Source organism: Humulus lupulus, chromosome 3 (assembly GCF_963169125.1).
Source record: "Humulus lupulus chromosome 3, drHumLupu1.1, whole genome shotgun sequence".
NCBI classification, from domain to species: domain Eukaryota; kingdom Viridiplantae; phylum Streptophyta; class Magnoliopsida; order Rosales; family Cannabaceae; genus Humulus; species Humulus lupulus.
Window position 1 is genome coordinate 3,885,177 of NC_084795.1, and position 23,067 is coordinate 3,908,243.

Sequence of the window (23,067 nt, forward strand, 5' to 3'; positions counted from 1 at the left end):
TAATTTTAAAGAATTAGTTTTTGTACATAGTACTTACAGATGTTTTTGTACGTATATGGATGGCTCAACTAAACTAACCAATATGTTTTAATTTTATAGATTATTTTGCATGTGTTTTGACATAACCAATATTTATGGCAATATGAATTGATGCTTAAGATGGGACCAGAAGACTACTTGGAAAGTGGTGCTGCAGCACTGCAAGTGCTTCCAATTTCGTTGACTTCGGCTTATGAGGTTTATTTATGTCTTGAAATATTATGTTTTAAGACTAATTAGTTTTCCTCCGAGAGCTTCAATAAAAGTGACTTGTAACAAGAAATGAGATGTTTGTGTTGTTATAAATTAAATTGGATAATGCTGTAGTTATAAGTATATAAAGAATTGCTCCAAAGAGATGTAGTTGTTGTTGTAGTAGTAACAAGTAACAAATGGTCTTTCGTTTCTTTTCTTTTGATTTTCTGCTAAAGATTTGGATTCTTATATAAACTTGCCTTTTACCACTATTTAAAACTTGTTCTTGTACAACCAACATGTTTTGGATAATAAATAAGAAATATTATTATTATTATAAAAGAAAATACATGAAAACCAATAAAGAAATCCAATACATCCTAATCGTGCCCTGGATACAATCCAACCAAAACTATGATTGAGAGCCAAAAGTCATCTTTTAAGTTAGCGAATTCAAATTCAATTTTATGATTTTTAATACTTAAAAATAGTAAGACCCACATGTATACTTGAATTTTTATTTTAGAAACACTTTTTAAAAATACAGTTTTTCAATTGTGACATGCCTTGATGAGAAACTAGGGCTGAGCATAAAATTCGAAAAAACCGTGTACACCGACCTACCGAACACCGAAAAAACCAAAACTATTTAAACCGAAAATCGAAAAAACTGCCGACGGTGCAAACCGCTACTGTTCGGTCGGTTTGGAAATTTTGGGTGAACCGACCAATAAAACCAAAACCGACCGAACACAATAAAATAATAATATAATATTATATAATTATTAATTATTAAAATATTTAATAAAAAAAAAACTTAGGATACTTGTAAATGTAATTATGTTCTATATATTTATGTTTTAAAAACACACAAAAATGAATTCTAACAATCCAAAAATTTTAATTTTTTAACTAAAACTTTCAAAAAAAAAAAACAATAATCAATTCGGTTTGGTCAGTTTAACCGACCAAACTGCGGTCCAAAACGGTCGGTTTTTTTTTAATTGGTTTGGTTCGGTCGGTTTTTGGATTGCACCAATCCGAACCGAAAACCGAATTCTGGATTTTTTGTTGTGAAAAAACCGCCCAAACCGACCGATGCTCACCCCTACGAGGAACCTTGTCAGCCATCAACTTTTTTAAAAAAAAAATCATTGCCTAAAGACAATTTGAGTTTGGTCATGTGCGATGGTTACCTTTGAATACAATAGTGATTAAATCCATATTCATTAAATTCAAGTGTTATATGTGTGGCCAAAATAGAGATGATTTGTCCACAAACTTCCAACTACAGAAATATGCTAGTAACAAAAGTTAATTATGGATTTATTAGATAGTTACATATCTGTTTTTGAAAGGAAAAAAAGTAGTGACTATTTGAGCAAACTAGAAATGGAAAAAGAAAGGAAAAAGAAAAAGAAAATGAGTGATTGATTATGCACCAGAACAGTATGGACACTAGTCTTTTGACGCCTTTGATTCTAGTTCCTTAACCTTTTTCTCGGCAGCCCTGAAATTTCATTTATCGAAAGTTGATTGTTAGGAAGAGTGCACAATTTATCAACAGTAACGGTCAGATATTCAAAATCCAAACACCATCCAATTCAAAATGTATACTTGCAAACTATTTTTAGGTGGTCATTTTTTTGAGAGACTAGTAAGCAAGTATCTAATGTCCAGACACTTCTGAGAGATTCAACAATGCTCAACCTTGTAAACCATAGCCAAAGCCAAGAAACCAGTTAACAGAACTACCTAAGAAACCCCTCTAACCTGGCCTAGTAAGTACCTAAAGTCCAGACACTTATAAGAGATTCAACAATGCTCTACCTCAAAAATTATAGCCAAGACCATAAACTAAGTAACAAAACTACCTAAGAAAAGAAACCCCATTTTAAATTGCTAACTAACTTATGCTAGATCTAATGCTTTGTTCTAACACATGAGGAAATGCTAGCCTATCAATGGTAATGAATGAATAAAGAAGAATAAGAGAAAATAACTTATCAAATATGTCAACCATTCCATACCACATATCTAGGATCCTCCATATCAATTTGATGAGCAATTTTCTATAAAATTCCCTTAAAACTAATTCAAGCATTTCTCCAACAGACAATATTATAAACCAAATAACCAAGTAATTTCAGAAGCTCCCATCAGCACAATGGAAAGTGCTAATGCCGTACTTGATCCATATCATAACATTCACACACCTCAAATTTATGCCAAACACACTAAAATAAACAACCCCAACTCAAGAAAAAGGAGCAATTTTTGCTTCTTAACAATTGACTGAATTTGCCTAAAATCATCACATGTCGGGTTCAAACACACACACGCATATATAGAGAATACAGATTAGCATATGGATATCTCAGGCAAAAGTTACTACTGATTCCCCTGAACTGACAATCAAAACTGAAAGCAAATCGAACTACTGAATTATAAACCATAAACCCTACAATTATTATGTCAGAACATATAAAATAAATGTAGATACATATATATATATATATTTATAGAGAAAGATAATTACTTGGAGGCAGAGGAGGATTCTTCTTCGAGCCAGTTTCTTATGTGCTTAACATTTCGCCTGAAGATGGAGGCGGACTGCTTTACATCGGACCTGAGAAGAAGGACGACGGCGCTAACACCAGCCACGGTGAGGATAAAGTTGGTCAAAGCCATTGTGAATCCAACTCCTTGCTACTCAATTTCAACAATACAAACAACCCTAATCTCACTTTTCAGTTTTGTAAACCCTTACATGGTATTTAGCTACTAGTTTTATTTATCAACTAAAATAAAAAAGGTTATGAGATTGTTTCAAAATATCCTAATTAATATATCAGACCTGCGTACAAAACCAAACCATTTCCAGCATATCAAATCTTCCAAGCCAAAGTTGCAAACAAAACAATTGGAAATCAATGGACCAACACAACAATTGCTCATAAAAACCCAAGGACATCCCTCATAAGTTAACACATTCAGATTTCTTCACAAAACCAACAAAACAGAGCAAAGAGAACAACACAACTATACTACTACTCCTACTACTACAATCCAAAGTAACTTTGAGCCCACAAACAAAAGTTCACAAAAGCAAGTAGAGGAAACTTAAATTAATCTCTGTATTCTGTACCATTTGAGCATAAAATGACATCAATATATTTAAATCCAGCAGATTGATGGGCATATATATAATACCAAGAAAGAAATACTAAAATGAGGCATAAGAATTGTGATATGACAGATAACTTTGAGCCCACAAACAAAAGTTCACAAAAGCAAGTAGAGGAAACTTGAATTAATCTCTGTATTCTGTACCATTTGAGCATAAAATGATATCAATATATTTAAATCCAGCAGATTGATGGGCATATATATAATACCCAAAAAGAAATACTACAATGAGGCATAAGAATTGTGATTTGACAGAGTAGAATACCTGAACCTGACAACGATGCAGAGCAGAGATGGCCGAGAACGAAGATCGCCGAGAGACTGCGATGGTGAAGAAGAAAGGGGTTAAAGTGTATTTATAGGGTTTTCAAATAGAGGAATTGGAGAAGAGGAACGTGAATTTATCGTTTCCAATTTTATAACACAAAAATTGAATCGTGGTTTGGATTTTATTTTCAAAAATGCTTCTAAGTTTTTGAGTTTATAAAATTGAATTTGAATTGTATATTATAAATAGTGATTTGTCTTTTTTCTTTTTCCAATGGTTTAATACATAAAATTATGTAGCAGCATTTCTATGGTTTTTATGTAATTAGTATAAGTGTTACACACACTTAGAAAAAATAGCAGCCACAATAGGGTAGCTCATTTACTAATTTCTAAGAAGTATCATAGTTTTTACTAAAATATGAGAGAGTTTTATTATTTAAGTACCGTTGTCTCTATTATGAAGTAGTAGTTTTTTTATATTTTGATTATAAATATATATATAAATGTAACTTTTAATTTATTACAGTTTGATGTTGTGAAAATCATTTTTTTTATAACCGTTTGTCACATGATTTTTTTTATTATTATTATTTTTATAAATATTCATTTATTTCATTCAATTTTCACATCATTGCATACACTCTTCTTCCAAATTATCAGTATCATTAAATTTCTTTTCTTACCAATAGATTCTCAAAATTTTCCAAATACCAACTCCCAAAATCTAAATTTTCAATATTCTCAAGTGTTGACGCGGTTCTTCGCCAACAGATAATTAAGAAGATAAGAAAGTGAGATTAGTGCTAAGTATTGAACCGAAATGGATGAGTGATCTTAAAATAAAATGGTAATGCAAACACTTTTTTTAGGTGGTTCAAATGTTAAAATCCTTCTACTCCACCAGCCAATATTATTGGTAGTTTTTTGTTTTCTTTACAGAGTATTTCTTTTACATAATAGAATTCAACCCTTTGCATCTCTCAACCTCTCCATATTTATAGGAGAGGGTATCTGGGGGTTGGCAAAGGGGGTCATCCTGTGACCTTCTTACCCATCATGTCATCTCTGTGACATTCATGATTAATTCTTAAAACCTGACAAATGAAGTAAGGTATAATCAATAGGTAAGGGGGATAATGGGCCACACGGCCCAACTCAGTCGTGGGTGCCTGAACACGCACATTTAGGTTGCGTATCCGATAATTTAGGGACATATCAGACACATGATGCCTGATATATACACGTTTACATTGCGTGGTTGACTTTACAAGGGGTCATAGAGTCCAGCTCAAGCCCGTACCTCGAGCTGGACGTCTTATTAGTCCGCAGTGACCACACTCTTGATCTGATTCCTTAGCAACTCCAGTGGACCTGTGGCTACCTCGAGCTAAATAGGTGGGACCTGGGGTCAGCAGCTCCGGGGTACACATCATCCTCGTGATTGACACACAATTATGTCATATTTAAGCCTGCTAACAGCCCGTGGAGAATCTAGGGCGTACATCAAGTTTTTTAAAATTCATCATTTTCTCCGTATACCAATCCCCCAAATCCAAATTTTCAATATTCTCATTTCAATCAAAATTTTCAAAATACTCCCTTTACTAATCCTCAAAATCCAAATTTTCAATATTCTCAATTTGACCAAAGTTTTTCAAATTCTCAAAATTATCTCATGTCCTCTTACCCTTACCAAAATTTTGGCTCTTTTGAGACACCCCAACAAGCTTCATTCTCCACACCAACAAATTCACTACCATATGTCTTCCCTACACCAACCCGAAATGGTTTCAAGAAATTACATGCCAAGTATGGAAACGTCTAGTATTGATTTGAATCGTGAAACATCATCGACATCTATCTTTGAAACCCAACCTGAACATGGTGTTGAAGGGTTATTCTACACAATGAAGATGAATCAAGACATAAAAGTAAAGTCAAATGGAGTAAGGAAGTCACTATACTTCTGATAAGTGGATGGCTTAACACATTTAAGGATGTCATTATGGGGAATGACCACACTTCTACACATTTCTGAGCTCGGATTGCAGAATACTACAACACCAACCAAAAAGGCGAGCAACCAAGAACTAGAAGGCAATGCAAAGATCATTGGAACAAGATGAATCAAAAGGTGGCGCGTTTCAATGGGTGTTATAAACGAGTACAACAAGCACATCATAGTGGTTGGTCTGATGAGCAAATTTTTTAGAATGCACATCAATTGTACAAATCTGAAAATAGCAACTCAAATTTTCTGCTTGTGGATTGTTGGAGATTGCTAAAGGATAAGTCGAAATGGAATACAATGTACCTACCAAAAGGTGGAAAGAGAACAAAGGTATCAGAATTAGGAGCATTTACTTTTTCTTCCAATGCAGATATTAGTGATGATGAAGTACATGAAGTGCGCCCTACTAGCCAAAAGGCAGCAAAGTGAAAAGGGAAGGAAAAAAAGACACACATACTAGATTTATAGAGATTAGTGAACGGAAAGCATCTGCATTGGAGAAATTGGTGGCAATAAGGAGAAAGAGGCAGAAGATAATAGGATGACAAAATACATGGATTATCTCATCATGGACACGTCGTATATGACTTCTGAACAAAAGAAAGATCATGAAAACTTGTGTTATATTAAGAATAATATCCTAAAGTTGTAATTGCTATGTATTTTTATCAACCGCATTATTATGTATTTTATTTTATTTGAATAAATTATCCTTTATTTTAACGGCTACATTTTAACGACTATATTTTAACGGCTACATATATATGTCACCACGTCTATAAATACCAAATTTCAATCTTCCTTTTACTCAACTATCCATTCAATCCTTCATTTTACTATCTCATTCATCTTTCATTCCCAAATATCATATACTCTAAGTTCGACAATGGATTCGCCAAATTTTCCGAATCCATACGACAATATAAATCTATAGGATATCATAATTGCAGAGTGTACTGACGATCATGATGATCAATATTTCAAAGCATTCATGGATGAGGGTAGCTCAACAAGACAAGGAAGAAAGAGAGCCCACATTGATAGGGGTCATGTAGAAGGACACCAACATTTGTTCATTGACTACCTTTCTGATGAACCAGTGTATACAGAATATCAATTTCGAAGAAGATTTAGAATGCGTTGACACGTATTCCTATGCATAGTGCAAGCTCTATAAAATCATTCAGAGTATTTCCATATGAGGTTTGATGCAGTCGGTAGAAGGAGGCTTTATTAGGCCTTGGCTAGCCCGGCCCAAGCCCAGTGCACCAATGTGCCTTTAAATACGAATAGTGGTGCATTGAGGAGGAGATCCAAGATTTTGATTGTAAGCAGTTACTTTGCTCAAACTTGTAGAAAACTCCATTGTCAAAAGTACTCTAAGCTCTAATACAACTGTCTCGTGGACTAAGGCTCATTAACGCCCCAACAACGTAAAAACCTTGTTTACTTTTATTAAATCCTTTCTTTTACACTCTCTAATATTTCATAATTATAGTTTCCGAAAAACTCGTTAAACAAGCACATATGGTCAAAATTTGGAAATCGTTTTAATTAGCATTTTTTTAATTATGTTAGATTGTTTAATTATGATTATGTCATTTTATAAGCTCTTTTAAATTTCGTCTAATTTAAATTTCATGTAATATTTATTTATATTAATATATGGATTTAAAAAATTTAGTGTGACAATATTTATAATTACAAAATAATATATTAAGTAATAATGTGTTGTACCATAATTGACAACTTTTGGGGTGGCTTAGCATTTGAGCATTTTTATAGAAAAAGTTGCCAAAAGTGATGTGGATGAGAGAGAAAATAAAAAATTATATTTTGGGATGATTTGGACATGTTAAGTAACTAATGGAGTAGCCACCACTGGAGTTGCTCTAATAAACTGAAGGAGATAATATTCCTTGCTGCATTGCATATTGATGGAGTGTTTGTTTTAAGTAGTTGAGTTGACTTTGAAGTGTAGAGGGACTTATGATGAAGGTAACATTAAACTCTTGAGTATAAAAGGCTTCACTTTACCCTTAAAATACATTTGGGGCTCACACAAATTATTAACTTTACCTCCTTAAAATTTGAACAAAATATAAGAATGGATTTAGATTCTCCTTCCCACATTTACTTTACTCCATCCATACCAAACATCCCCTGAGAGTTTTCTATAGATTCATTCACAGTCATGGCTAACAACTCAATTATAAACCGTCGATGAAGGTTCTTTCATTATATTACAACGTATCATGTTTAGCCACGAATGAAGCTTTGTTTTTGCCTTGGCAGCTATTTTAGTATAAATAGCGTCCCACGTGGAACAAGTATAAAATTATTGAGTCATTAATAAGAACATGAGTAACTCAGCTAATCATTAATTGATTTTTAGATGGAACCTCATGATTATTTTCATGGTATCATGAGCAATATTCCTAACAGACATAGCACGAGATTCACATAGTGCAAAAATGATACTTGTGATCCGGTGATTCAAGATTGACAAGCAAAAAATAACCACCATTTTGAGGGGATATTATTAAACAAATATAAGAATATTAAGCCATTAATAAATACATGGGTAACTTCATTAATCACCAATTAGTTTTTAGATGTAGTGCAAAAAGACACTTGAGATCCAAAAAATAAGCAACTTGAGAAATGCTACTTGTGATCCGGTGATTCAAGATTGGTAAGCAAAAAATAACCACCATATTGAGGGGATATTGGAGTATAGTGTCCCACATGGAACAAGTATAAGAATATTGAGCTATTAATAAAAACATAAGTAACTCAACTAATCACCAATTGGTTTTCAGATGTAATGATGGACCCAAAATGAGTATGTTTTAAATATTTATATCGCAAGCGCACGCATCGTTCATATAGAATAGTAATCGTGTAAGTAAGGATGTCGAACCCAAATGAGTTGTCTAAAATAAAAAAGAAAACTATTTTAAATCAAAATTAATAAATTTTAATCTAGCTTCAAAGATTGATGAGAATTTGTGATAAGAAAATAAAATAAGAGACAATAATAAAGAAATTTAAGACAATAAATAAAAATAAATTAATAGTAAAAATCAATATGGTAAAAGAATATTATTATTGTATTAAAATCCACAAAATATAAATTCAATAGCATTTATAAGTACATTGATTCCCAAATTTCATTAATAGTAGAAATTATTCAACTATCACTTATTCAAATTATATATTTTATTTAAGCACAAATTATTATAGAATTGTAGGATTTATCTTCACTTTTAAAATTATAATTTCAAAGTATTTAATGTAAATCAATCCAATGAAATAACAAATAAATCAATGAATATTATTTATAAAGCAAAACATAATATTTTCGTTCTAAGCATTTGATGTGCATAATTTAATGGCACACATTAATCAAAGAATATTGTGATTTGCACTAATGAATAACAAAGTGTAAATATGTTATAACAATAAAAAATACAAGATATTTAATATGAAAGAAAATATTTGAATAAGCAAATTCATAAATTTTATTACACAAAATGAGAAATCAACATACAACATAAATACTATCTAGTTACATATTGTTTCATCATCACCTTAATAATAATCTTAAAAAAATTATAAACTTATAACTAGCATAGAAAATACAAACAAAAAATTACAAACATAAATAGGAAAATTTGGAGGAGGAACCCCCAAAATTTTCTTTAAAAACTCATAGAAAAAATGACAAAAAATAAGAAAAAGATGAAGAGAATGGAATAATCTTGAAAGTGTATAAATTTTGTAGTGTAAAACCCATAAAATGAGCACACCCCAAATGGTCTTGAAAATTATCTATTTATAGCTAAAATAAGAGTATTAAAATAATAAATTTAAATTAATAATAATATGACAAATATAGGTAAATTTTAGGGTGTAATGATAATTTTGGGTTAAAATTTGTGGAAAATTTTGGGTAAAAATATGTCATTTTTAGACATTTGGGACAAGGGAACAATGATGAAATTGTTGGACTCAAAAAGCATAAAGGGGCTGGTTGGGTGGCTGGGCCAGGCAGGGAGGCAGCTGGGCGTGGTGGGCCTGCTGGGCTCGAGCTTCGGTGGTTTGGCTGGCAGGCGTGGGCCTTGTTTGGCCTGGCTTGGGCCGAGTGAGTGCTAGGTCTGTGGGGCTTGCCCAGGGGCTGGCAGGCGGCTGTGGGCTGGCAGGGAAGGAAGATGAGCTGGCTCCTTTGGGCATGGGCATGTGCGGCCTAGGGGTTGCTGGGAGGAGCTGCAGGTTGATGGGCGTGGGCCTTCAGGCGGGCCCAAGGGGGCTGGCTGGGAGTCAGCTGCTGAGGAGGAGGTGTGGGCTGAAGTCTGTTTTGGTATTTTAATAATACTATTTTTTCCTTTCTTTTCTCTCAAAAATGCCATTTTCTTTTCATTTTTCTTGTTTTGTCAAGAGCAAAAAATGCTACAAAAATAAACATAAATTAAATTAAAACTAAATATTTTCAATAATAAAATATACAACATAAATTTCATGAAAATATTAATTAAAACTTAATTTACTTAAATATTTAAGCTCAAAATTATATATTTTTACTTCTAGCTTAACAATATTGATTTCAAATAATTAAATTACAACATATTATAATAAAATATCTATAAAAACATATAAAAATCTAGAAAATTACAATAAGACTAATAAATACAAAAGTACTTAAAAACCCAAAGATTAGGCAACAATTAACATAAAAAATGTAGTAATATAACTTTATTTTATAGAGTTATCATACTCCCAAATTTAATATTTTGCTAGTCCTCAAGCAAAAAAAAAATTAAAAGCACACACATTTAAAAAAAAAAAAAATTGGTAATGTCAAATGTTTACCTCAAAAATTACATAATAGAAATAGTTTAGAGAAAATCACAAATAAAAATATAGCTTTTGAAATTAACTATGATTCTTGTCTTTCTGGTAGGGCATGTTCATTGTTATGCATTCTTCTATTATTAGTCTTTCTAGACCATTTGAAATATAGAAGATGCATTAACTCGTAGACAAGCAAAACAGATTCTTTTGTGTGTGTAGGGAAAGGCTGAACCATTGCTATAGCTAAGTATCTTACTTAAATATTACTAAATGTAAATCATTTACACTATAAATAGTAATATAAAGTGGAATTTTTTTTATAGTGGCTTCACTTTGAGCCATATCGGTGGGGCTCCCAGTATTTTCGATTCGTGAACAATTTTTGGTGTGAGTTTTTTTATGACCGTGTATATTGTAGCTATTTAGAGCATCCTGTAAATTTTCAGAAAATTTCGAATAGTTTATAGTACTGAAAACTAGGTTCAAATATGTTGCTTTCCACGCGCATAAAAAAAATTAGTCATGCGTGCAACAACATGTTTTAACTTAGTTTTCGGTACTGTAAACTATTTTGAATTTTTTAAAAATTTATAGGATACTCTAAATAGCTACAATATACACGTTCATAAAACAAAATCGCACCAAAAACTGTTCACAGATTGAGAACATTGAAAATCTCACCGATAGAATTTAAAGTGAAGCTTCTATAAAATAATTCTCTTATATATTTGTTAAAATGTAATCTACCTTAGTCGAGTAGCCTAGGTGGTGACACTTGGTCTCGTTAGAGTGTGTTAAATTTATAATTACATTTTAGTATAATTATAAAAGTGCATACAAAATTAATATTAATTATCAAAAAAATTCTACGAGATCAAAACATTCATCCAAGAAACGTTGGACCCACTTTAAAAGCAATTAATACAAGTATTTCAATTTTACGTTTTAAGCATAAAATGCATTTAATTTATATGAGAAATGTTAAGGGAATCCCTGATGTCTAATACCATAAGAATGTGATATATTGTTTTTAGTGCAATCCAATATCAGGTCCTATATATTTAAATTTAATAAGTATTACGAGGTATTGCTAACCAACTATAGAGTGTCATTTTATGTGGTGTTAGATATCTTAAAATGACAAATAATAACATTTAATTTATATATTAAAAGAGTCCATTAGTGACATGAAAAATTATAATGGACACCAAGTTCTACCATAAAACGGTGACCCAAACCATCACACACGAGAGTCTCAAAATCAAAGCAAGTGGACGTAATCATATTTTCTATAAGTTTTAGGAGTGCAACACGAGGACTTCTCCCATTATAGTACTACACTCGCCCAAACAGATTTTAAATTCCCTCAAACAACAATTAAAGACTTAAATACACATTTTTAATAAAGAACAATTATTGCAATAAATATAATATTTGTTTTTTTATTTCCAAACGAGATATTTAAAAATATGGTTTATATCACTAGAGGTCCTCAATCTTTTTTAAAAGTATCAATTATGTCCTCAAGCTTTATTTTGTATTACTTAAGTCCCTAAACTTAGTAAATGTGTATCACATAGGTCCAATCGATTAGTAAATAGTTTACAAAATGCACAACATAAAATGATTTATGACCAAAATTAACTAAGTCATAAATCACTTTCCGTTAAGCCATAAATCGTTTTCTGCTGCGAATTCTGTAAATTATTTTTTAACTTAAAATAATTATGCGATACATTTTAGTAAGTTTGAGGGCTCTTGAATGAAAATGAAAAAGAGATGTAACTCTAGTTCCGTCGGAAATGGTAAGATCTTTAGCGCAAGAAGGAGTTGATCCGTATCATCTTGACTTGGTTATGAATTTCTCTATTTTTTTTGAAGAATACCGAGTTGGCCTCTTCTCTTACTAGTATCGAATAGAACATGCTGAGAAAAATCTTCTTCATGTAAAACATGCTTTATTTAGATCGGAAAAATCGTACGGTTTTATGAGACCATGTGCTATGGCTCGAATCCGGAGTCAATCCTATTTCCGATAAGAACAATTGACAATGGAATCCAAATCTCCCCATTATTTTCGTATCCTAATCGAAATGCATACAATTATCTCATACACTATGGGGGTGGTGAGAAAATATATATTTTACATCCCACAGGGACTTTAATTGGAGATATCATTATTTCTAGTATAGAAGTTCCTATAAAAATAGGAAATGCACTACCTTTGAGTGCGGTTTTAACTATTGATTTGTGTAATTGGAAATAACTAATTATGTTTATGATGAAACTTAAAAATCGATCACTGATCCAATTTGAGTCCCTCTACAGGATAGACCTCAACAAAAAACTGAAAAGTAACGGCAACAAGTGATCGAATTCAGTAATTTCTCATATAAAATTACTGACTCTAGAGATATAATAATATAAAAAATACAAAATTATTTCAAGGACCGACAGAACCAACCAATTTGAGTAACTCTAGTATAAAACCCTTAAAAATAAAAATAAAATAAAATGGAGTTGGTCGAAGTATTAATATTGATGAAGACACCAAAGGGTATATATGGACCCTCATTCAGTCCACACGCCTCCATACGTCGTCGTATACTAATAAGTTGAATTCGTCAACTTAAAATTAATGGCACGTCTTCAAATCAACCGCATACGACGACCTAGACTTTTCTTTTTCCCTTTCTTCCTCCCGCGTTTCTCTTTTCTCCGATTCGAAACGTCCCCCACACGAAACGCCAGATCTCAGTAAAAAAAAAAAAAAAACCGAATTCCTGAACTGAGCTAAAAAGCTTTAATCGTATCGTCACAACTTCAAACTCTCTCTCTCTCATTCGATCGGAAGAGAAGATATCATTTTCTTCCATCTCGATGTTTTTTCGGTCTCAATAATCCGAGTTTGTCTGAGTGATTGTTCTTCTGCGAGATCTAATGGCCCGAGCTCGAACAACGTCTAGCAAATTGAGATATTGTAACCCTGCTTATTACCTCAAGAGGCCTAAACGCTTGGCTCTGCTCTTCATTGCTTTCGTCTGTGTCAGTTTCGTTGTTTGGGATCGTCAGACTCTCGTTCGGGAACATGAGGTAACGTTTTCGGCTTTCGATTTTGTTTGATTGTCTTTTTTCCCCCGGTTTTGTTGCTGAGAAAAAATCAAAAGGAAAAACAAAAATTTAAGGTGTAAAGTTTGATTTTTGGGGTCGGAGACTTCACATTTTGTGGGATCTGATTCGTTTTACCTTGTTCGAGTCGTATCGTGAGGTTGATCCTGTTTGATCAGTGTGTTTATGTGTGTGGTGTTTGAATTGAAGGTATTAAGTTCTTTCTGTTATTTTCCTTAAGATTTTTTTTTCTTTTGAAAATTTAGTTCTACGTTTAAAAAATAATAAATATTTGTTTATCTAGTACAACAATATAATTGGACGGGAATGAAGAATTGTAGTGCAATTCAAGGATTGACAGTATTATGTTTGGACTGGACCTTTATGTGCGTTAGTATTTCATCGTGTGAACTTCAAATGCTACATTTTTGGTTGATATTCGTTAAAAAAGTCTTGGGTTGTTTTATGATGTGAAAGTTCTTGCTCAAGTTTGTCCCCAGTTGATTGAATTATGTAGTAAGCTTAACTGGAGGCGTACTTATCTTCTGTTCTAATGAAACTCATTCTCAATTGCAGATAGAACTTGCAAAGTTAAATGAGAACGTGGCCAACTTGGAACATTTGGTAAGAGATTTATTTTCTCATGAAACTGATCTTTCTTCTAGTTTGCAGTCTTTAGTGGCTGATTTCCCTTATATTTGTCTCATAAGCTTTGGGATTATTTGGCATGTTATTCTACTAGTTCCTATAAGATTTAAAAAAAAGTAAAAAGTTGACATCAATATCGTTCTTTGAGATTGATGTTCCCTGTCCATGTGATCAATTCTTTTCAATTCTAGTTCATGTGAACTATTTTTGCTTTGTGGATTTAGGCTTGCTTGGCAACCTACTTTCCTTTTTGTTTTCAAAAGTGAAATGAAGGTAGAGATCTTATTGAGATGTAGATTTAACTACTTTACTCCATGTTTTCAATTTTTGAAAACAAAAACAGATAATAAAGCAAAATTTGTCATTCTGAATCCATTGTGCCATTACCTGGTTTCAATAATTCTAGACATAGACATTAGTATGGGAGTGTCTTGCACATTTCTCGTTTATGTGTACCCCCATTTTATACTTGTGTATTTCCTTTAGCGTTTATATTAATTCTTCCTTACACAATTGTCAGAGTTATTATTGCAATTTAATTTGGTGAATGTTTTGCTGTATTTAATCTTATGAGGTTTGAGGTTTCAATACACGGAAGCTTGTTATTGGAAAATGGAAAGAATTAGATAAACCTTCACAAAATCATTAACTGGTAAAAAAGTTAATGTAACACCTTCGATGGGTTCACTGATTGGACTTTTAATTGTAACTCTAATTAAATGATGCTATTATGTTGTCAAGGAAAAGAGTTTAGGAACCAAAGTTGTTAGATATGGGTTGTCTCCTCTCCACATGCCAGTTTTTCTTGCTCATCATTGGTCAACGTGTTGCATTTTAAGCTGAATGTTTAGCAGTGATTTCTTAATCCAATTTTGAATTGTATCTTCAGCTGGAAGAGTTAAAGATTGAAGGCAATACCGTCAGAAAGATACTGAAAGATGTTCCAGAGGATCCAATTGATATTCAACGAAGAGAAAAAGTAAAAGATGCTATGCTTCACGCGTGGAATTCATATGTCAAGTATGCATGGGGCCAAGATGAACTTCAGGTACCAAGTACACTTGTAAAATAAATCTGTTGTTTGAAAATATGAATGAAACCATGGATAAATTAATAATAAAATCTGCCCTATTTGTGGTTGTTTCCCTGAATTTGTATAGCAGATTTGTCTTGTTTATGCAATTTCTAGCGTATAAACATATAACTGTGACAGGAAGAAAATTAATATTTTTGAACCATTGATGAAAATGAAAATTATAGTTGGAAATATTACTGTTTGGATAATTTTTGTAATAAGATTTTTTTAATTTGAAAACTCATGATGGTAATTTTAAGCTTTTTGGGAGGTTGTATATAATTTAACGTTTGTTAGATTTTGCATTTTTTTTTTCTTATTCCCTTGTATGTGTCTTCTTTTTCTTTAAATATGGTTGTAGGGGCTCACGAGGTGACGAGAGCATCTTTATATTGGAATTTGGAAGATTTTCATTGTATTCTAAATGTTAGATTTGGGTAGCCTTGAATACGTGCTTGAAAAAACTGAAAAGCCATTCATATTGTGATTTGTGAGCCACAGAAGAGAGAGGGGGGGGGGGGGGTTTGGTGTGAGGAAAGAGAGAGAGAGAGAGAGCAATGAAAATAAATAAATAAAATTGAAAACCCTGCAAGATTGTCATTGTATTCTAAATGTTAGATTTGGGTAGCCTTGTATATGTGCTTGAAAAAACTGAAAAGCCATTCATATTGTGATTTGTGAGCCACAGAAGAGAGGGGGGGGGGGGGGTTGGTGTGAGGAAAGAGAGAGAGAGAGAGCAATGAAAATAAATAAATAAAATTGAAAACCCTGCAAGATTGTCATTGTATTCTAAATGTTAGATTTGGGTAGCCTTGAATATGTGCTTGAAAAAACTGAAAAGCCATTCATATTGTGATTTGTGAGCCACAGGAGAGGGAGAGGGGGGTGGGGGTTGGTGTGAGGAAAGAGAGAGAGAGAGAGCAGTGAAAATAAATAAAATTGAAAACCCTGCAAAAAACTTAATATTTTGTTTTGTTATGGTTCTAAATTGATTTTTTTCCCCCTCTTTTTTTTCAAGTTCTCCTGTCTGAATTCAGTGTTGAGTACTTTGATTTAATGAAGTTCAAGAACTAACTTATGCTTTTCTTCTTACCAGCCTCAGTCCAAGAGTGGTGTCAATAGCTTTGGTGGTCTTGGAGCAACACTAGTAGATTCTCTTGATACGTTATATATCATGGGTCTTGAGGAACAGTTTCAGAAAGCAAGAGAGTGAGTTGATATTTTCAATCTTATTTTGTAATGTTCTCATTACAGATGGCTAGGATAGACATTCTGCATCTTACTTTTGGTGTAGATTCAGAAAACATTATAATGATGTTTGAAGTGCATGTCTTGATTCCATAATAATCAAATGGAAATGCCTTTTTTTCTTTTCTCCCATAGAAGAAAGTCTTCTATATATAACCACTAAGTTAAACTGGGTGAAATATTGTCCCAAGCTGCTCATGCTGAATTATTTTAGGTTATATATAACATGATTTTTATCTCGTTTTTGGAGATGGGTTTTGCTTGCTGTAAGCCTATTTCTTCATATTTTATATTTATTTCTTTCGTTTATTTATTTGCTCTTGTCAATCTTGATGTCCTCAACTTTGTTCCACTTTCAACTCTGGTTTCTGTTTGCTTATTTTATCTTATTCTCTTAATCTTCTTTTATGGTACTTGCTTTAAGAAGTTTACATTTTATTTTACTTGCTTGTGTGAAATGTTGATATTCTTTTGTGTTTATCCATTTGATATCCAGTTCATAATTATGTGATTTTTTTGGCAGTTGGGTTGCAACTTCGTTGGATTTTAACAAGAATTACGAGGCTAGTGTCTTTGAGACAACCATAAGGTTGCATTATAAGGTTTAAAATGTAGTTGGTTTTAATTGTTTTCTTCATGCGAATGAATTATCGTTGGATTTTAGTTTTCTAAGGTTTTCAAAAGCTATCGCAGAGACATCTTTAGATGCTCTTTCTGACATCTTTTTTATTTTATTTTTGGGACTCTTTTCACTGAGATCCAGAGTTGTAGGTGGTCTTCTTAGTGCGTATGATCTCTCAGAGGATGAACTTTTCCTTGATAAGGCTAAAGACATTGCAGACAGGTTGCTGCCAGCATGGGATACACCATCTGGAATTCCTTACAACATTATTAACTTGGCACATGGAAGACCACACAACCCAGGGTGGACTGGGGTAAGTAATTAAGCTCCCAAAAGCATACATCTGAACATCTCCAATCACTTGAAGTTTGATGTTGTATTTTTGTTGAATTGATTTGTTGATATACGAACGAGAAGTGCGTCATAGTAATATTGTCAATAGATAAAGGGAATCATGCTCTGAACCTTTTACCATCAGGGTCATCTGGGTGGCCCTATAGTTTGCCAGTGTCTAATGGATGAAAAGTTTATAGATGAGCATGATCTTGAAGTTGTTAAATATACTGCTTTAGCTAAAAAAAAATGGATTATCTTTTTTTTTTGGAAAGATTTTGATCTCCTCAGCCTGGAATTTTTGTTTTTCTTCTTGATCACAATATCATTTTGCAGAGGTCTTTGTAGCTAGCATATCTTTGTACAGTATATGTTTCCATTGCTGTCAGAGATTTTAAGAGTTTAACTAACGAAAGATTTAATTATTGTTTGCTCCTAGGGTGAAAGTATCTTGGCAGATTCTGGCACGGAGCAGCTGGAATTCATTGCTCTTTCTCAAAGAACTGGAGATCCTAAGTACCAGCAAAAGGTTAATGCTTTTTCCCAATTCATTTCTATGCACCCCTGCTTTCACCCTTCAGTCTTCTTCTGAATAAATGGATGTGAGTAATGTGACAAAACATCTTTGATAACTCATTATGGTTGGCATCTAGCAAACTGTAACTCTAATGATGCTATGTCTAGTTGCTATGATTATAATCCTGATGCAGCAAAAGAGGAAGAAGTTTAAAATTGTTCTAGGAGTTTAGAGAACTAAGAAATCTGAAATATCTCCGGAAAATTTATTTAATAACAACTAAGTGATTTAGAAACCTAATTCAAATAAAAGTGTTAAATTAATCAAAATCCCAAATAAAATAAACAATAATCTTAATATATTAAACTACTAAGAAACATGACTGTAATTATACGATTAAGCACTGCAGCTTAAAGGGTAAAGGTTGATGGTATTTCTCATTATTTTTTTTTCTTGATGAGGATTCCTTATTCTCTCCTGTAATTTATTTTTTCATTCAATAAAAGGTTTTTGTCTCTTATATATTTATATATATATAAAAAAAAAGTGAGTTGAATTACGTTCATGTTGCTTTTCCAGGTTGAGAATGTTATAACACAGATAAAAAAAATATTCCCAGATGATGGTTTGCTTCCCATCTATCTTGACCCACACAGAGGTACAACAGCATACTCCACAACAACCTTTGGGGCTATGGGAGATAGGTACTGCAATTTTTGTTTAATATTCAATGATTGTCTATTAGATCCCATCATCTAATAAATTTTTCTGTATTGAATTTGCTAACTTATGCATTACCTCTTTGTTTTTATTGACAAAAGATATTGTTTGCAGCTTTTATGAATATTTGCTCAAAGTTTGGATACAGGGGAATAAAACTCCAGCTGTAAAGCGATATAGGTAAGCAACTCTTGCGAAATGTTCTGTTTACTTGGTAATACAGTTTATCAGTTGATTAAATAAATTATTGTAGTGAAACTTAATCTTGCGACAGTATCAGAAAAGAACTTCTGTCTGCTTTGATTCTACTACTGCAAAATGAATTTCGTTTATCTCAATTTTCTTCTCATGTCATAATGTATTTATTTTTAGTTTATTTTAGATATTTGATTTGTTTGAAAAAAGTAGTACAGAAAATAAAGAAAAATCAATGGTTTTATGTCAATAGTGGAACCAACATGTTAACATGAATTAGGCTAGAGGAGCAAGAACATGGCAGTATGTCTTGCCATTTTCTGAAGTTCAAAGATGTTTGAATTAAAGAATTTTAATTTGTCGGTTATTTAAGGTCCCCTTATTGGATGAAATTTTATGTTGATTTCACATCAATTTGACTTTTTCATCTTTAAAAATAAGTTTGTTTTAGTTATTATTTTTACCATATTTTGTATATTTCTTTTTTTGAAGTTCTACTTTAATAAATTTGTTTTCTGGACTTCTAAAAACAGGGAAATGTGGGAACAGTCAATGAAAGGTCTGTCGAGTTTAATTCGGAGGTCAACACCATCATCTTTTACATATATTTGTGAGAAGAATGGAGATTCTTTGAATGACAAGGTGTGTTTTACTTATAGTAGGAACTATACCAGAATAATAGTTTTAAAAACATATGTATTTATTTTTTTCAACTAATTACTTGCAGATGGATGAGTTAGCGTGCTTTGCGCCAGGAATGCTGGCTTTGGGATCAACCGGCTATGGTCCAGAAGAATCTAAAAAGATTCTATCACTTTCTGAAGAGGTGCTAATCGTACTATAAATGATTGTATTTTTTTTACTTACATATTTATGTCTCTGATTCTTTGGTGTTTGTATTTAAGCTGTTTAGCAATTTATTAGACTTGATAAAAATCAAAGTTAAAAAAGTGGTAATGTGGATGCAACTATGTCTAGGAACTACTATCATTTTTGTATTTACTAATAATCATGGCTAGGGATTCTGTTTATGCTTTTCTCTTCTTTTTTACTTCTTTGTTAATCTTTTTAGGGATGATGGTCGATGAGGTAAATATTTGTTCAGAAATACAAGGTTTAGTGGTTTGTATAGGTGGATTTTAGATCACTCATTTTTAGATGATACTTCCATTTTAAAAGAAAAGTATATAATTTTTTTGTTCAATTAAGTTAAATTAGAGGAGATGTTTTGCTGCATATTAGATCTAAAGATAATTTGTGGTCCTGGATTAAATACAAAAGAGGCTGTTTTGCTAAGTTTTGTCACCAATGTGGGGTTTTGTGTTCACTCTTTTTTTTTTTAAAAAAAATATTTAGGCATTCTGTTAAAAGGGAAACATTTAGATTTTAGGAATCAGTCAAACTAATTATATGGCCGAGTCACTGAAAAAGGGCTTGATTTAAATTTTCCACACTCCGACTTAAGAGAAAATAATGGATTTCCTGTGGAGTGGTGAGGACGGGTGCTGGTAATCATTTGGCAGCTTGGGATTTGGTCTGCTGACCTAAATCTAAAATGTAGTTTGGGTGTTGGATTTTGTCCAGGAAGGACACATAGCTTATATGTCTAATTGGTTCGGGTCATTTCCTTTAGGCGCAATGCTTCTTATTTTTGGTTAGTCCCAGCAGGGCTTCAAACCCCTTACGCACACATTCGTACACTTACCTGACCACTTGAGCTAGCTTTAGTGGCTAGAGTGATGCAAATTCAGTGTAGTCAAGTCCAGGGGTGTCATAGTCATGTTTCTTGGATGGTGGGCGGTGGATGCCGTATTCATTGATTAAGTTAGCTAGTGCCTTTCAACACTTTTACTCTTATGCCAGTATTATTAAAATTACTTAAGTTTTTTGCGTTTGACAGCTTGCTTGGACATGCTATAATTTCTACCAGTCAACACCAACAAAGTTAGCCGGAGAAAATTATTTCTTTCGTGCTGGGCAGGTTAGTTATTTCTTTTTCCTTTTCTGTCAGATGAAACTTTCCCTCTATTGCATTGATTCTTATGTATAATTTTATTCATGATCTTTATGTGGTGTGCATATAAAAAAAATAACCAGGATATGAGTGTGGGTACATCATGGAACATATTGAGACCGGAGACGGTTGAATCACTCTTTTACCTATGGCGAATAACTGGAAACAAGACATACCAAGAATGGGGTTGGAATATATTCCAAGCATTTGAAAAGAACTCCCGCGTAGAATCAGGATACGTTGGACTGAAAGATGTATGTACTCTTATACTTGTTATTTTGTGAAGAAGTCTCAGTTGGATGTTACAACTGTTAAACTGGTCTTCTGCTAGCTTTCATCAATGGATGCTCATTCATACCAAGGGTCTCATAAAATCATATTACTGATTGTTAAGTTGGAACTTTCGTTTTTACAACTAATTCCAAGTATCATTAGTAGTCAGTCAGTGGCTTTTCATTAACTTCTTCTGGTTGGTTATCATCAGGTCAATTCTGGTGTGAAGGACAACATGATGCAGAGCTTCTTTCTCGCCGAGACCCTCAAGTATCTCTATCTTCTCTTCTCACCTCCTTCGGTCATACCCTTGGATCAATGGGTGTTCAATACCGAAGCCCACCCCTTAAAAATCGTTACCCGACATGACGATGGTGGAGAGGACAGCGCGCAACAGAAACCAAAGATTAAGTTACGTAGCAGGAAGGAGGGTCGGCCGTGAGTGAGCTTTACTGTTTCAGGTCGAATCCCCTTCGATTTCATGAAGAGTGAAAAACGACAATCGCTCATGAAATTCCATGTTGAGCGATTCCCTTAGGAAATAATGGGGGCTCGGGCTCTGCCGATTTCGTTTCAGTAGCCGGGAAAGGTTGCATGGAAATCCTTTATTCCTTATAGTAAAAACACATGTATTCTACTCTTTTGTTAACTCATCACCATGCATATGTAACATAGGTAAATTACTCACACTCTCTCTTACTACATTTATTCTTTTTTCTATTGCCTCCACTTTGGGACGGATGGGTATTTGTAATTTTGGGGAAAACATTTTTTGTTTCCTATTTTGATACTTACTTGTTTATGCTTTTCTGTAATTTTTTGTTGAGATTTTTTACAGATGGAAAGAGCATGCGAACTGAAATAATCTACTAAGTTATTATTATATATGGATTGGTATGCATGTATAAACGAATTTTTCACAAAATTTGTATTTTTTTTTTTGTGGCAATGATTTAAATATCATTGAAGTAAAATATATAGCTTCTTACAGAACATTTCTCCACGAGAAGTGATTTTTTTTAAAGTTTTGTACCCTCCAAAAGTATGCACTAGATCGTACGTAGATTAGGGGTACTCTGATAACAAACTTAAAAAAATCTGAGTGATCTAAGGTGTCACCATTAGGTTTAAACAGTTTGTTTACATTCGCTCAGTTTTGGATGTTAGATGGAACTTTATCCCAATTTTTTTTTTTTTTAAAGAAATTAAAATTTATCTATAAAGTTTATGAAGTTGAAGGTCTTATGTTTGGCTAACAAGTAATTGATATAAACCAAAAACTTAAGAATACATTGCAATTAGTGATGCACATGGGGCGGGGAATTGGCGGGTAGTGTTCCCCTGTCCCCGTCCCCATTTATATTTTTAATCTCTGTCCTAGCTCCATCCTCGTTTATTCTCCGTCGAGGGCAGGGTGGGGAATCTCCTATTGAAGCGGGGAATCCTCATTAAAAATAAATTTTAAATTAAAATTTTAAAATAAAAGTTATAAATTATATGTAAATTAAAATATTTCATAATATTTATTATTTAAAATATTAAATATTATCGTAAATAAAATTAAAAATATTAAAAAAAGTTATTACTATACTACAATAACACATAAGAAAAGATATAAAATATTACAAAAATATATAAAAGTTTAAACGGAGTCTCGTCGGGGTGGGGATTGATATCTCCGTCCCCGCCCTATTTAACATTCGGGAATCGAAAATTATCCCCGTCTCAATCCCCGCCCCGTTCCCCATTTAGACAA

The 23,067-nt window shown here is 32.8% G+C and overlaps 2 protein-coding genes across 4 annotated transcripts; one reads left to right on the top strand and one right to left on the bottom strand.

Moving 5' to 3' along the window:
* Positions 1-1,445: 1,445 nt before the first annotated feature.
* On the bottom strand, positions 1,446-3,852 carry LOC133821812 (uncharacterized). Of its 3 annotated transcripts, none has more exons than XM_062253959.1 (3): positions 3,689-3,852; positions 2,774-3,091; positions 1,446-1,744 (listed from the first exon to the last, which is right to left on the bottom strand). In XM_062253959.1, exons 2-3 carry the CDS (start codon positions 2,923-2,925, stop codon positions 1,693-1,695), a joined length of 204 nt encoding a protein of 67 aa, XP_062109943.1. In that variant the 5' UTR covers positions 2,926-3,091; positions 3,689-3,852; the 3' UTR covers positions 1,446-1,692. The 3 variants fall into 3 exon arrangements, with proteins under 3 accessions (XP_062109943.1, XP_062109942.1, XP_062109944.1); XM_062253958.1 differs by having other exon boundaries at positions 2,774-2,943; positions 3,689-3,846; XM_062253960.1 differs by having other exon boundaries at positions 2,774-2,971; positions 3,689-3,837.
* Positions 3,853-13,342: 9,490 nt separating this feature from the next.
* Positions 13,343-22,198, top strand: LOC133821813 (mannosyl-oligosaccharide 1,2-alpha-mannosidase MNS1-like). The gene is made up of 14 exons (XM_062253962.1): positions 13,343-13,651; positions 14,243-14,290; positions 15,204-15,362; positions 16,486-16,598; positions 17,161-17,226; positions 17,401-17,572; positions 18,032-18,121; positions 18,689-18,813; positions 18,944-19,009; positions 19,558-19,666; positions 19,752-19,850; positions 20,925-21,005; positions 21,122-21,292; positions 21,523-22,198. The coding sequence occupies exons 1-14, from the start codon at positions 13,499-13,501 to the stop codon at positions 21,751-21,753; spliced, it is 1,683 nt and encodes a 560-aa protein (XP_062109946.1). The 5' UTR covers positions 13,343-13,498; the 3' UTR covers positions 21,754-22,198.
* The last annotated feature ends 869 nt before the right edge of the window (positions 22,199-23,067 follow it).